The sequence below is a fragment of the Talpa europaea genome (assembly GCF_964194135.1).
Source record: "Talpa europaea genome assembly, chromosome: 15".
Taxonomy (NCBI): Eukaryota; Metazoa; Chordata; class Mammalia; order Eulipotyphla; family Talpidae; genus Talpa; species Talpa europaea.
The window spans coordinates 28,990,816-29,006,349 of NC_140083.1; the positions used below are offsets into that span (position 1 = coordinate 28,990,816).

Sequence of the window (15,534 nt, forward strand, 5' to 3'; positions counted from 1 at the left end):
TGGTCATGTAAAAATTAAGTGAAAAAAGATTAAGGGAAAACTAACATGCCTTCTCTATTATTATAAGTTAAGTGCTTTGTTGTATTTTTTTTCTTTATTGGACCAAAGATACACAGAATTGAGAAAAACCTGTGGCTTATCTGGGTCCCACGAAGACTGGACATAGTCTCTTCTAAATTCTGCCTCAGATCTGCTATATTTTTAACTGTTCTCATTCTTCTTGCTTCAGGGTCTTCACCTAGATAATATAACAAATTTGTTATGTTATATACAGTCCTGAGAATAACTGCATGCACATAGAGTAACATAAATCCCTCTTCTTTAAGTAAATTGTTAGGCAATAAATCCTAAATGACTATCACCATCTATAAATTAGAGTTGTTTCTATAAACGAAATGTGAATAGAAACAAATGTAATGTCACAAATAGTAATTTTAAGTAGTGATAATGCAATACTTTGTAGGTCTATGACCATCACTACAAAAGGAGTCATTTGGAAGTATATTATATGCCACTCCATATTACTAAGCTTAATTTAAAACATCTGAAATTATCTGGATCCTAATAATTTTCATAAATCCCTGGACTCCACAGTCTTTTATTATAGAGTCAATTTCTTTTTAGTCGTTTATTTTAGTAAACCCATGGGTCAAGATTCACAATCTTAGATGATTTTAAGTATTTTTTCTACTTCCTATAGAGAAACAAAATAATCATATGTGACAGTGGACTTGCAGTGGACACCTAGACATCTAAACCCAGAATATGTCCAACAGGCATAAAATAAACAGTTTTGCCAGTGTGACAAAGGATGGCTTTACAATACCACTGCCTATCATTTGGAGCCACATGTTCCATTATATCATTTTGTCTGTAGCCATGCAATACTTCCCAGGCCAGTTGTTTTTTGTTTTTTTTTTAAAGCATGTGCATCTGGATAATAAGAAGAACAGGGCAAGAGAATAAATATGGCAATTTTTATTCTGTTTAACTTAGACCCAAAAATGTTCTCTAGTAATGAGACAGTTAATAAGAAAGAAGGAAGGAACTAGAATGAATAGATTAAGTGGAAGAGGAAAGAGAATGAAAAAAAGATGGAAAGAAAAGAAAAAGGGAAGTAAAAGGAGAAAGTAGTCACGTATTAAATTTTACGATGAAGATTCTAATGCCGATAAATCCAGATGCATACCTATAATCAGTTTCAAGACTGTAGGCATTTAGGTGGCTATTTTTATTCCATAGCATTAATGTCAGATTTTTTTAAAATTATACAAAGTATCCACTTAACATTTATGACAGGGACTCCTTGAGTGCTGCTCTGTGAAGCTGTCCACAGCCTCTGCAGCACGGGTTCAATTCCCTCCGGCCAGGGAGAAACCCACCTGGCATGGTAGACATCTCCTGCCTCGCCCGCTGCTCCTCTCAGCAGTGTCTTCGATCCGTCTGCCTTTTCTGCTCCCTACTATCTCTGTTGATTTCTCTCACCCTCCCGTGCCTCTGACCTGTACCCCAGTTCTTGTATAAATAAATAAATCTTTAAAAAAAACATTTATGACATAATTGTAGCAGTGATGGGGATTCAGAGATTGACTCTGTATCTCTCAGCCATATACCTCTCTGCCTGAAACCTCCAAGCCTGAAAGGCGTCCACCTCTCTAGTAAGCAATAACTCCTTGCAGTATTAGGTTTAATTGTAAAAACATTTCTGAGGATGTGTAATAATTTGCCCCTTTGAACTGTCACCCAGGGGTCCTAGTACCTCTGAAATCAACTAAACAACTTTACACTATCATGACCATGGTAATCACTCAACTGTTGAAATAACAATAACTGTTAATTCCTTTATTTTCTTCTTCAGCCAAGCTTTATTATACTGCTCATTTTCCTTCATACTGGATGGCTGCCAAAAAACCACCATTCTGTTAGCAGTCTGTAAATCATGTCCCTTATTTTAAAAAATTATTAGAACGATTAAAATATTCAATAATTGCATTATTTCAAACCTTGGAAGTAAAGACTTCCCTAAAGTACATATATTTTAAGACATAGATAAACGGGGCCTCCCCAGTGGTTCAGTGGGTTGAGCACAGCGCTGTGAAGCTGTCCACAGCCTCTGCAGCGCTGGTTTGATTCCCGGCTGGCCAGGGAGATTCCCACATGGCGCCATAGACCTCTGCTGTCTTGCTGCTTCCCTCAGCAGTGTACTTCGGTTCTTCTGCCTGTTCTGCTCCCTGCTCTGTCTCGGGTGAATTCTCTCACCCTCTCACGCCTCTAGCCTGTACCCCAGTGCTTGTATAAATAAATAAATCTTTTTTTTTTTAAAAAAAGACATAGATAAACACCTTGTGGCACGTGGTACAATCTTTTCCTATAGGTCATATAATCTCTATTCTCACAGATGAACAGTCTTTAAAAACTCTGAATTATTACTAACCCATAAGACTCTAACCCTATTCTTCCTGGAAATATTTTTGATCCTTTTCCTTTAAAAAGCACCATACATTTGAAAACTGATTTCAAATGTATCTGACTTTTACTTCCCCCAAATCTGCTAGAACCCTGAAGCAAAAGGAGACTTCTCTAAGAAAAATCTAAAAAGGTGGGGGAAAGAATAGCATTACATTCAGAGGAAAGGCAGATGTGAAGAAGGGATTTTATTCAAAGTAGGAAAAAAGAAATAGTGAGAAGACAAAATGAGAGAAGCAAGAAATTCAAGACTCAGAGGATAAGATTTCATGCAGCAGAAAAAGTTTTCTAAGTGATGATAAAAGGTGAGATTCCTGAAAGAAGTGGAGGGTTGATATGAACTTTTTTTTATTTTTAAAGATTTATTTATTTATGCACACAAGAGCTGGGGTACAGGCCAGATGTGTGGGGGTTGAGAGGATTCACCAGAGACAGAGTGGGGAACAGAACAGGCAGATTGACTGAAATATACTGCAGAGGGGAACAGCGGGCAAGTCAGGAGAGGTCTGTTGCACCATGTGGGTAGCTCCCTGGCTGGTGACTGAACTTGTGCTGAAGAGGCTGTGGACAGCTTCACAGGTTGCGTCTTAACCCCTTGCACCATCACAGTGGCCCTGGTATGACCTTTTATAGCAGGAGGATGGAGTGAACTTTATGACCTTATACAAGTTCCTAGAATACACCAATACAAGTCCCTATTCCTCATTCCCTTCCCTCTGGGAGAAATTTTCTATCGTAATCAAATTACATTTCAGTCACTTACCAACTGGCATACTATTAATAACATTGATGTGTGAATCATTTTCAAAATATCTTTCATATTAACTTGAAAATATGGTATTTTCAGACATACTGTTTTACAAAATAAATTTCGCTTTTTCATGTCTTTTAAATTTTGCTTCTTCTAGTCCAACAGGCATCTTAGATGCTTGGATCCTCCCAACTGAATCCACTGTTCATTTATATAGCTTTCCTCATGCTTCAGAACCATAATTCCCTCCCCTCCTTGATTTTTCTTATGCTATCCACTTATATCACTGCACCATTCATGACAATCAGACAAATGGACCATTTCCTCCCAGCCCTTATTGAGCAAAACATAATTGCTGCTTCATTCATGTTGTGAAAGTTAATAACCAAATCATAATTTATTGTCATAAATGTTTTCAATGACCCACAAAAGGAAAGATAAAATGAAATGCTCTTACAAACCCCCTAAGGATTGCACAGTCTGAAATCTCTTGTAAAATTGTCTAAATGATGTCTAGAGGATTAGGGGGTGGGGAGGGAATTGCCACTGAAAAGGCCACATGTAAATGCTTACATAAAATCAAATGTTAAATAACCTATAAAAGTTAGCTGCAAATATACATGAGTATATTTATTTTATCACAAAAGTGCTGTGTCTACTCACACTCCATATCTCAAAGTCAATTATGACTCCTGAAGGGGGCTTCCTACACCGCAATAAGGACTTACAGACATTTTGGAATGGTACATTCTGCAAACTGCTTGGAGTTCTGAGCACTGGTGCAAATTGCTTGCTCATTGTTTGTGAGGTCTTCTCTGTGAGAGGGGTGCAGAGTAACAGGCTGAGCTTGCTGCTTCTGCACTTTGAACCTGATTCAAAGAGAATTAAGTTCTCTACACCACTTGGATGTTATTATTTAGGGCTTAGTTGTCTGATTTATTTCAAGAAATAAAAATGGATTTGTGCATGACCCCAACAGTGATTTGAATAGAAACTGTCAATTCACTTGGTTAAACCAAAAATGGGTGAAAAAATAGCAAAATATGACTAACAAACAGCTTTATAGTGTCCTGTCCTTTAAAATATTCTCCTATATAGTTATGGTACAGAGCCCTGTCTGTTTAATTTATTAGGGTATCAAGAGGAAGGAGCTGAATTCAAGGAATCTTCCCTAGAAAGTAACTTAGAAGAGGCCATTTTGAGTCAGAAGCAGAACCTAGTCAAGCACATGGCAGAAACCCTAAAATTCCCGTGTACTGTGGGCTTGGCTATAGTCATCAATTTAACAAGCCTGGTTATTTAGGGAATTGCATTAGAATACTTCATTATCCTGATATGATTATTCATACCAGAGGTATTTGAATAAACTCTTCCTTTTACTTTCTCACTTGCATTTTTGAATACTGGCATCAGTGGGGGGAAAAGCCTTAAAGAGAATAATACCATAAATACAATAAGCAGATACTCAGTTTAAAAATCCTGGCATACACAAACTCCTACTGAAGGATTGCCCTCTGACAATAATGCTCCAATTTATTTAGGCACAAAAAGGCATGTGTCATATATACACCCACCACAGAATGCCATAATTTAACAGAACAACCCACAAAACCTGTCAGGAAATTGGACTCTGTTCAGATCTTTTAAAATACTTACACAAGGTGTCCTTTGAACAAGATAAATGCTACCATTTTAAAGGCAAAAGATGAATATTATTTGATTCTACCATTACAGAAGATCAAAAAGAGGAAGAGATTCATAAGGGTTTAAGACCTCCTCTCTTGTCTTTGTATTGCATATAGGCCTTTTATGAGAAGCAGTTCATCACAGAAATCACACAATGGTGAAGAAGTAACTCTTCAGTGTCTGAGCACCTGGTGTATTCAGATTTAGAAATCACTCTTTCCACAGGTGTGGAAACATTACTCTGAGCCAAACTGACATGAGAAATTGAGCAATATTTGTCTCTTGTGTCTCTCTAAGATTTCTTCTTCTAAGCCTCTTCTAAGAATCCAGAAAACCTCATAAAACATCTTGTAAGAAGAGGGTCTACATGGAGAATAAAAACAAATCTATATTTAGCATCAGTTGCATGAATTAGAAATAAAGAGATCACTGGTCAGGTTTAATTGCTTCAAATTAAAGAGTACTTCCTCTATGAAATCCTTGGTGGAAACACACATTGACATAAAATATGATTCTGTCAATGGTTTAATACGCAGGTATTGCTGAACAGACTATAGGAAGTTAATAGACATTTGGAGAGCACTGAATCTGCATATAACAATAAAATGCATGCAGTTTAGCTATTGAATAGCCAGGTGACAAAGTTGACAAAGTTTAATCATAAAACTGAAGAATGACTTCAGACATCTTCCTAGTTCGGTAATTAAAGATTATGTCAAAGTTACCTGTGAGACTCATGTCATCAAAAAGGCCTACTTTGTAAAGTATGAGACAGTTCCTAGTCCTCTATACTGTAGTTTAAATAGTTATAATGTACATACACAGGAGCATTTTTTTGCCATGCATTGGGAAAAAGAGAGTATATATATATATATATCAGGAAAAAAAATGGCCTCAGCATTTCTGAAACTGTTACTAGAAAGCTTGTACTTGTCGCTGAGGTAAAAACAAGGGCCATCCACTGGGATGGACACTAAAGTAAGAAGAAACTTCACTATACAGAAAATTGACCTATGAAGCTATTGTTCCTCATTCCATAGCTGTGGTGTGGTCACCTCAAAAGGAAGCTGAATAAACAGGCCCCACTAGTGACTAAGTAAAAAAACATGTCTGGAGTTTTATAATGTTAACATATCCATGGATTTCTAGAATGTACTGGACAACAGGTGAGTGACACCTGGGGCAGATAGCTGCTCCCTACTTTCTGCAAATAGACTTTGCAACTGATGCTCATAGCTCAGCTTTACAAAGAAAATAATGTCAATAAATAAGGAATTACATTGTTTTCAAATACCTATAATTTTTAAAAACCAGTCAGAAAAAAAGGAAAGTATTTGGCAAACGCCAAGTGTGCAGCTTCCTAAAATTCCACACTCATTTTTAGGAGTGACTTACCTAGTATGTCAGTGTAAAGTGCCTGTTCCAGATCGCCCAGCATTGTAAGGATCACATCCTCATCTAGGTGAGCTGTGCCTTCCCGCAGGCAGCTTTCTCCCTCCTCCTCTGCCCAGCTCCTGCTGATGCTGCTTGGCCTGGAGGATGCATTTTCATCTTCGGACCTGCTGTCTTCATCACTCTCACCTTCTACGTCTTTTCTGGAAGACCAGTCCTCCAAGCCCCCACTGCCAGGCTGGCTGGCAGGCAGGAGGCTCCAGGCCTCAGAGCCGCTGGGATGGCACAGGGACTGCACAGACCGTGAGAGGAATCTGGACAGAGAACGCCTCTCTGCATAGCTAGATTCCCTCTGGCTGGCCTTTGCAGCATTTCCAAACCAGTTGGAAATGCGCACAGTGGGTCTCCTCTCCCCCTCACTGGTGAGGGAGAGATTGGTTAGAGACTTTTGTTTCTGGAGGCAAGCTCCCTTTCTCTTGCCTTCTTTACCCCGAAACACAGAGAGTTCAGCTGGCCGCTGCATAGTTCTTCTAGTGGCTTCTGCTTCTTCTTTTCAATTGGACTTCATAGTCTTTTTTTTTTTTTTTTTTTTTACATAGAGGTGGCAAATGGCTCTTTTGGTTTTAATTAACACATGCCTCCAAAAACAGCCCAGGCAAGCTCAAACATTCCCGTAAGGTTCTAGAGCTAGAGTACATTTAATTAACTGCCCACAATTTTGCTTGCCACCTCATTTCTCTAATCAGCAGTACTTACAAACATTTTGCTTGAATATAACTGAAGCAGAAAAGAGTTCACCAAAGACACTGCTCCAGCTGAAAAGTAGCACAGGAAACCAACTACGTTTTCCTGTCTTCATCCAATCGCATGTCTCAGCAGGACGATGGGTGCACATTTCCTTCTACTGCTTCTCTGTTCCCAAATGCAAGAGAGTGAAGCACCAGCGATGTCTCTTCTTTTTGTTTTTTTTTTTTTCCCCTTGCCTCTCAGCAATGCTCCTTCACTGATCAAGGTCTGCAGTCCTTAACTCTGGATGAGCCGACACAGTGCAGCGTGTACAGCCTCCACCCCAGAGCCCCGTAAGAGCAGAAATTAAGCACTGAGCCCAGCCCTGCACGAGCTTCTCCCGCTTTAGTATTCCACCTGCATTCTCAGATCTATGGCTCTTCCTTGCTGCTGCAGTAGATGCTGTTGGCTGCCATGGCAGCAAACATCTTGCTAAATTAAAACAGAGGCACGGAAGCGGCTGTCCAGCCTAGAATGCCACAGGTTTCAAAGCCACGCCTGAAGGAGATGCTACACCATTAACCCTATACGCATTGAAATCACTGTCAGCTGCCCAGCCTCAGACATACACACACACACACACACACACACACACACAGACACACACTCCACACTCTCTGACACAGAATGACAGACTAATTCTCTATAGCTGCAAGCAGCTGAAGCAGGCAGAGCTGCCTCCTGAATGTTAGGATTTATGCTGTAAAAGCACAAATCAAATTCAAGAGTGTAAAGGACCTAAAAAACGGAGCATGACACTCACCACCCGCTCACAGATAATGCTTTAAAGGAAAAGACTTCACCTCATCATTTAAAGAACAAATTCAAGGGCCATTTAGGTTGAAGTTATTTAGCAAAATCCTAATATGAGCAAAATAATCAGGATTATTTTCTCCAAAAAAGGACAAAAAAAATTAACTCAAAAGGTTTTTCCCCCAATATTTTCATTTAGTGCATATAATTGAAAGTTGACGGCAGTGTGTACAGTATAATAATGTTATAATAAACATAAAATGCTATTGAACATGGGATTATTGAACATTTTCCCCAGTTTATTCCATAAATATAGAGCTGCATAATTTGCTTTATATTTTGAATATTCTGGTAAAAAGCAGAAAACCTATACCAAACATTTATTGTTTTTGTTCTTTGATTGCATATGTCATTTTGTATATTACACCAACATCCTAAAATTCTGATTTAGGAAAACTTTTCACACTCTCAGGTATAGCAAAGACTGCATACCAATGAAAACTATGAAGAAGAACACTAAAGGAAAACTCTTAAAGTTTTATGCCTATAAATATGTTTTTATTAAAAGAGGTAAGTAGAGAAATATGTGGAAACATTTCATTAGGTCATTCACATTATTATATAAATCCCTCTCATTTTTGAACTAGTGTGACAAATTAATTCTGATGTTTCACCTCATATTGCTAACCTCAGCTATTGCATCACCCAATGTGGCAACTAAATAAACTAGCATTATAATATACATGCCCTGCAACTTTACATATGATAAAAAACTGCCCAGCCTCAAGGTAGATCATACTTAAATTCATTGTACTGATACATAAAAGGGAATTAGATGGAAAGAACAACAAATCATTTGTCATAAAAATTTAGCAATTAAAGCAACCAATTAAACCTGTAAAACTGATTCTTAATTTTTTACTCTTTAAAAATAAAGTATGTTTATATAATATGTGCTTAATTAAAATTAGGGTGTAAATGTCAAATCATAGAAACTGACAACTATCCTTCTGAAGACATCAGTTTGTAAAGTATCTTAAAAAATCAAAATGCCATACCCCTTTGGATGCCTAAATAGTATACTTTTTTCCTTCATTTTGAGTTATTGTGAACTAGTGAATTAGTTGCCAAATTTACATAGTAAATTTGCTGAAGGTATAAAACTTCAATTTGTCATGTATTACACTATTATATTGAAACATACTCTAAGTTGCACATTTTCAGAAAAGGAAATGCTCATGTTTCAGATGTGAAAAGAGATAACCTTAAAGTTAATTTTACGTATCAGTAAGTCAAAGCAAAAATTATGCCTTGTGTTCTGTACCAGTTATCTTAGATCAAAAGCGCTCAAATTTTAATGTTCATAACCTCCTGGATGGCTCACTAAAATATATTTTGCTGGGCCTCAGACCCACACTTATTCATTCAGTGGTTCTGAAAAGATCTTGGCTTTGCCTTTCTCATGTATTCTAGCACAATCTAGATATTGCTGGCTCTGGAACCCCACTTTGCTTTCAACTGGAAGTACTTTCCACTAAGGCCATCCTAGAGGACATTCAGCAATATCAGGAGACATTTTTAGTTGTCATGCCTGGAAGGTGTGGTGCTTCTGAAATCTAAGGAGTAAAAGCCAATGATGCTTCTACACATCTTCCACAGAAAGGACAGCTTCCCTACAATAAAGAATTATGCAGACAACAATGTCAATAGTGTAATGGTTTAGACTCATTTATGTTGCATTTACATTTTAAAAATTTCAGAGGCTTACAAAAACAAAGATGCACTCTTGCTCACATTAATGTTACTTGATGACAGCCGCAGTCCTGATCTATCAATAGGTACCCTGCATACTAAAACTCAGTCTTGGACAGTTGATCTCATGACAGAGGAAAAAGAAAGATCTAAACAATGGCTTTTATGTCTTCAGCTCAGGAATTACCGATGTCATATGTCATATTTCAACTCACCTATCCTTGGTCAAGTCAAATCTCATGATCCATCCTAATTCACTGGTGCAGGAAATATAATTGCCTAGCAGGGTTAACCCAGGAAATGGAGACTTAAGTCCATGAAGCCAAAAAGGAGGGAATCATAGACAGAGACTATAAATAAATACATTGAAGAAATAACCCTAATAGAGAAAATATCCAAAGGGTATTTTTGTTTGTTTCAGTGTTTGAAGTTAATGTTGTCATCTTGTAGTTATAGTAGTTTTCCCCGGGAACTACATCAGTCTATAAGTTTGCTCTGCACAACAGTAGGGAACCCACTTACTGTTTTTCTAGAGGCAGCTATCACTGCTTGCTGTAGTGTGCAAGTTCAGTTCATACATGGGTATATTTATACTTATTTGTTTTCATACATATTAATGTGTGTTATACAAAGTAGAAGAGGAAGTCTTGGTGCAGAGGAGACAAAAGTACCCAGTCAATTGTAAAAATGTGAACTAATCTCATTTTGCCAAAACCTAATATAAAATATAGCTACTACAATTGTCTGAAAGGATTGCTTATTAGCTTGTTAGTAAACAAAATTACAAAGTGGTTATTTAAATGAGAGATCTAAACTGATCTACATTACCTGAGCTTGATCTTAATATTTATAAAGATTCAAGAAAAAGAAAATTTAACAGATTATTTTAAAAAGTCTTAAATACCAGATATTTCCCATTATTCAATACAAAATCTGATAATTCAGAAAAACATATGTAACCATTAACAAATATCTTAATATAAGTTCTCACTTCTAAAATGACACTGAATTCACACAATTACTTTAGTACTTATATCACAAATGACATGCCAGCTTTACTGATAATGTGTCAATTTGTCATCTACAGTGTTCAGTTGAATGTAAATGCTATATAAAGGTTATAAAGTATATTAAACAAATGTTATATATTTGTTGTTTTGCTTATGTAAATGTTTGCTTATGCAAAAAATAAGCAAACATGAACCTATATAAAATATATATAAGCTTTCTTAAATTATTCCAGTGGAATGAAAAATAAAGCCCACTTTACATTTGGCAGGATCTCTTGGCACTTGATGAAAGGAAGGGTCTTTGAGGCCAAATTCTTTGTCAATGAATGTGACAATAAAACTCAGTAAAAAGCAGTAAAATCTGAACCATCAATTCAGTCAGACTTGTAAGATCAAGGTCATGGCATGAATCTTAATGGATAGTCTAGAAGCAAGAAGCTCACTCATTGTCACAAATAATTTAATAGATTTTACTTATATGTAATAATTAATGGCACCACTACCATCATGTCCATATATCACTAAAGTTCTTTTCTCAAAACATTGCAAGTAGGAAACTTGAGTGATATACATAAAAACTTCTGAGGTCTGGAGTTTTCTCCAGTATGGCATTTTATTGTCACTCATTTCTGATACTTATCTGATACTTATCTTCATAATTTAACTACATTTTAACTTCCACTATCATTTAAGTGTAAAGGCAATGTTTTTTACAACTTAAGTGAGTTATTACATACATGAAAATGTAAACAGCTGAGCCTCCTAGATAACATACTGAATCCTTCCAACAAATCTGCCTCACAATGTGAACTACTAAAGTTTTCATGTAAGGATATCATAAATGTTTACATGCCACACATCTCTCATGTTATGCTTTAGGACTGCTTTTCATGTTTGTTTCAGCATAAACAGGGATTTCCCCTGGGTAACATAACAGAAAAGTGGAGGGAAGACATGAATGACAGTTTAAAATATGGCAGGTCCAGGGCTCAGACATTTTCTACAATAACTTGGCATTCATTTCTCCAAGTTCAGTTTCTATTTTTCTCTATATTTGTTTCACATGAAAATTATTAACAGAGCAGCTCCAAACTTTCTTTTGATTAGTTTCAGTTTTAGTGTGCAGTTTTGTGAGGGTGAGTAAAAGGTATTGGTATGAGGGCCTCCCTGGTGGCCTAGGGGTTGAGTCTTAGCACTATCACCACCAAGGCCTGACTTCGATCCCTGGCCAGTGGCCAGTGAGCTGGCCCACATATGGCATAGCAGACCTCTTCTGTCTTGCCCACTGCTCCCCTTAGCAGTATATTTCATAGATCTGCCTGTTCTGCTCCCCACTCTCTCTGGTGAATCTTCTCACCCCACTGCATCCCCCAGTTCTTCTACACACACACATAATAAATAAATCTTTAAAAACAAAAGGTATTGGGATCAATAAATTAGAAACCCTGTTAGAATTCTTTGTGGAGTCAGGAAATAAAAAGCGCTGAAAAGATAGGAGATTATAATCAGCAAAGAATGAAATGCATTAAAATTGAGGTAATAGAGCAGTTGAAGATTTTGATGATGTAAATATAGGGTAGGGCCATGAAAATTAAGCATCTCAGGAAGGGTTAGAAGACAAGGTCAGTGGAAGAAATACCAGATTATGTTAGTCATTTTCTCATCACTGCCTACTGGTATATGTTCATATAGATGTTTCAATTACAGGACTAAATTTATAATTTACTAACCATAAATGAGAATCACCTTCTATCAAATCTCAAGTTTGCACTGAGAGAAATTCTTTCTTCTTCACTACATTTTATTTTTAAACAAATGATGGTGTGAATGACACAATCAGATAAGCCTCATTTCAGCATTTATTTGCTACTGTCTTTTATTATGTCACTATTTAAATCATAGGTTTTAATCTATAATCTTATATAGTTAATTACTGCTATTATTCTAATAACTCTAATAACATTCTAATAACTCCTTTAAATTAATGTATTACATATATTAAAGTCTAGCTTGTGTTTCGTTTTCATGTATTCTTGAAAACATAAGAACTTTAAATGGAAATATTAACTGGAAATATTTAAAAATGATCAAATGGTGTAGTAAGAAATGAGAAAAATCAAATATGACCTAGTCATTCAGGGACAGTCATTGATATATTAGTTTCAGGAAAACAATTTTCCTTTGTGAAATTCACATAAAAATTACAACTTAAAGTGTGCCAAATCAATTTTCTCCTACATTTTTGAGTTCTAATATTGATTTCATAGGCATATTTTACCAACTAAAAAATCATGAATAAAATATGTATAGACATCCTCATGCCACACTACTTTTAAAAGATATATTATTACAACATAATATAACAGTATTAATCTGACCATGGGACTACCTGGAACAAAGGAAAAGTCAATATTTCCCTCAATATTTAAAAAAATCTATTAATACAATCCCTACGGCTATATCTTAATAATACCGTTTCTATCCCTAGCCTGTACTGGTATTTAGTTGTAATCTCCACATGAAACTTCTGATGCCTAATAATACCGCTGATGTTAATCCCAAAAAGGAACACTTGGGATATTGCTCTATCATTGTTAATGTCCACGAGTACTTGCCAAAGTATATTTCAAGTTACCGAAGTGGAAATATTTTTAATCCCTAAATTTGTAAGATGGCAACTTTCAGAGCAATACTTTGAGTCCTTAGAGTACTAAAGTAATTCTTAAAATCATATGGTTCTTTTAGCTTTTTTCCTTAGTATGCACCTAGGCTGAGCCAGAGATTTATTGAAATAACAGACAAACCTCCAATACTATACATTCTTATACTTAGAAACAGATAAAATGTTCTTAAATTCTCTCTCTCCTTATGAACAATATATTTTACTAGAAGACTACTTAGTTCCCCATGAATATAGACCTAATTCTAATAAAATTATACCATTACATTATATGTATGTAGAAATATATCCCTAATCAGATTTTTTTCCAGAATGCACATTTGAAGTTACTATGTAGGAATAGCCTAAATAGTACAGAATTAAAGAGAGCAGGGTTGCTTTAGCCCTGGAAAATTTATATTGACACCTGACATTTAATATATTTCCAAACTCCAAATACATTCAAGATCTGCCTTATTAATAATACAAGATCCCCTAGGATTTCTCTAATCAGATTCAACTTGACCTATGGCAACAGTGACTTAAAATCTCAGTCTTTGAAAGCACTATCATTCTTTACAAAATTCCTTATAGAGCAAAAAGGAGATGATAATAAATAGACTGGCCAAATATCTAAGAATTTCTTTGAAGCATACGATATATACAAGTTTTCACATGAAAATCCAAGAGTGCAACATAGTCAGAATTTAAGACAAAGACTTATGAAGAGATTACAAGTTTGACTTACCCATCATTTAGTTCACTTACCAGATATCTCCTCTAGGCACTGCTTAGCAGTCTTACTATATGACAAATCCATTTTAGTAGGACTGGTACAGGAGTCAGCAGATGGTAAAGAAGTACCTTCATTTTCTGAATGTGCTCTGAAATTAGCCAAGAAGACAGAAACAAATGCACTGTAGTTGTCAGTGAGTGTTCAACATTCTCTTCAAGAAGAAATCAATGTATTAAGTTCTCTTTCAAGGTGTGTAAGCATTTCTTTATGGCTCGAGACAAAATATAAGCTGATACACAAAATACAAGTAAAAATAAATACTGAATTTGTCCTGGGCAATAAAAATAACTATGATGCCCTAATTTCTAAAGATTTAAGAAAGATTAAATTTAATCAAGAACAAATTCTCACACTCCCTTTTTATACTTTATATTTGTATGTGGATGTGCATGGATATATATTTGTGGTTAATATGCAAAGAGCTGGTCTACATCAAATGAAAAGCTTTCAACAGAGATTATATTCATTTTAATATTTTAATTTTCATTCATTGCTTTTCTTTTTCTACAAAGGTAAGCATTTTAAGAGGCACCATCTTTTCTGATGGTTCAAAATGTTACATACACTCGATCTTAACCACCACATTTTAAAAACAACCACAATATGAACTATTAAGACACAGAGGGAAGCAAAGCAAATAGCATTGTTGACTGGCTTGTGTTCTTTGTAGAAACCTTAATTCCCTTAGAGAACCAGGACTAGTACTGGGTCTAGGCCATGGAAAATGATCATTAACCATTTCTTGCTTTAAGAAACATATACAGAGAAAAGTTACATGTGAAAGAAAATTTCAGTATTTTTTCTCAGTTTTTAATAAATATTTTACTTTTATTTCAAATATTGCTTTTGTTTTATAGAAAATTAAATATAAGCATGGATATAAGAAATATTTTCTATTTATTTGATCGATTTGGAAACTGAAAATCTCATTAGGATCTTAAGAACTGATGTCAACCTATAGCTGTATGTATAGATGCATGTGTATTTATAGGAATTGGTATACAAAAGGAAGAAAGAATTATTCAAAAATTCATACAAAGCTGTGCTTGGCTTCCAACAATTTCTGGCAAACTGTTCCTATTTTATTCTCTCTTAAAACCAAATATTAGAAAAATAGCTTAATTACGAAAAAACGATATATTGATCAAATAAAAGTATAGCCATTAAGATCAGTAAAGACTTAAAGTTGCTAAAATCACCAGACATTTGTTCCATCTCTATCTTCCTTGATATTTTGTCCGCATTTAGAATAGCAGACCACACTTTTCTTCATGATACTTTCCTCTTATGGCCTCTATGACAAAAACTCTTCAGTTTTTCCCCATTACCTCTGGATACTAATGTTTTACTCTTTGCTCTCTTTCCCCAGTCATTAACTGTTGGGGTACGGGATGATACTGTGACAGATGCCAAGAAATTGGGGGTTTCTCAAATCAATATCCTAAGCGTCTTCCAGTTTTGACTACATAATCTCTCCAGATGA

At 35.7% G+C, this 15,534-nt stretch overlaps 1 protein-coding gene across 3 annotated transcripts in view; it reads right to left on the reverse strand.

The window, feature by feature from the left end:
* NAV3 (neuron navigator 3) overlaps nt 1-15,534 on the reverse strand; it is a gene marked incomplete at both ends in the record, with an annotated part of 285,289 nt that overhangs the window by 129,180 nt on the left and 140,575 nt on the right. For all 3 annotated transcript variants that reach the window (XM_084254829.1, XM_084254828.1, XM_084254827.1), the window contains 2 exons: nt 130-238; nt 14,024-14,139. In XM_084254829.1, the coding sequence (XP_084110955.1) occupies nt 130-238; nt 14,024-14,139 (225 nt within the window). The remainder of the gene's footprint in view (nt 1-129; nt 239-14,023; nt 14,140-15,534) is intronic.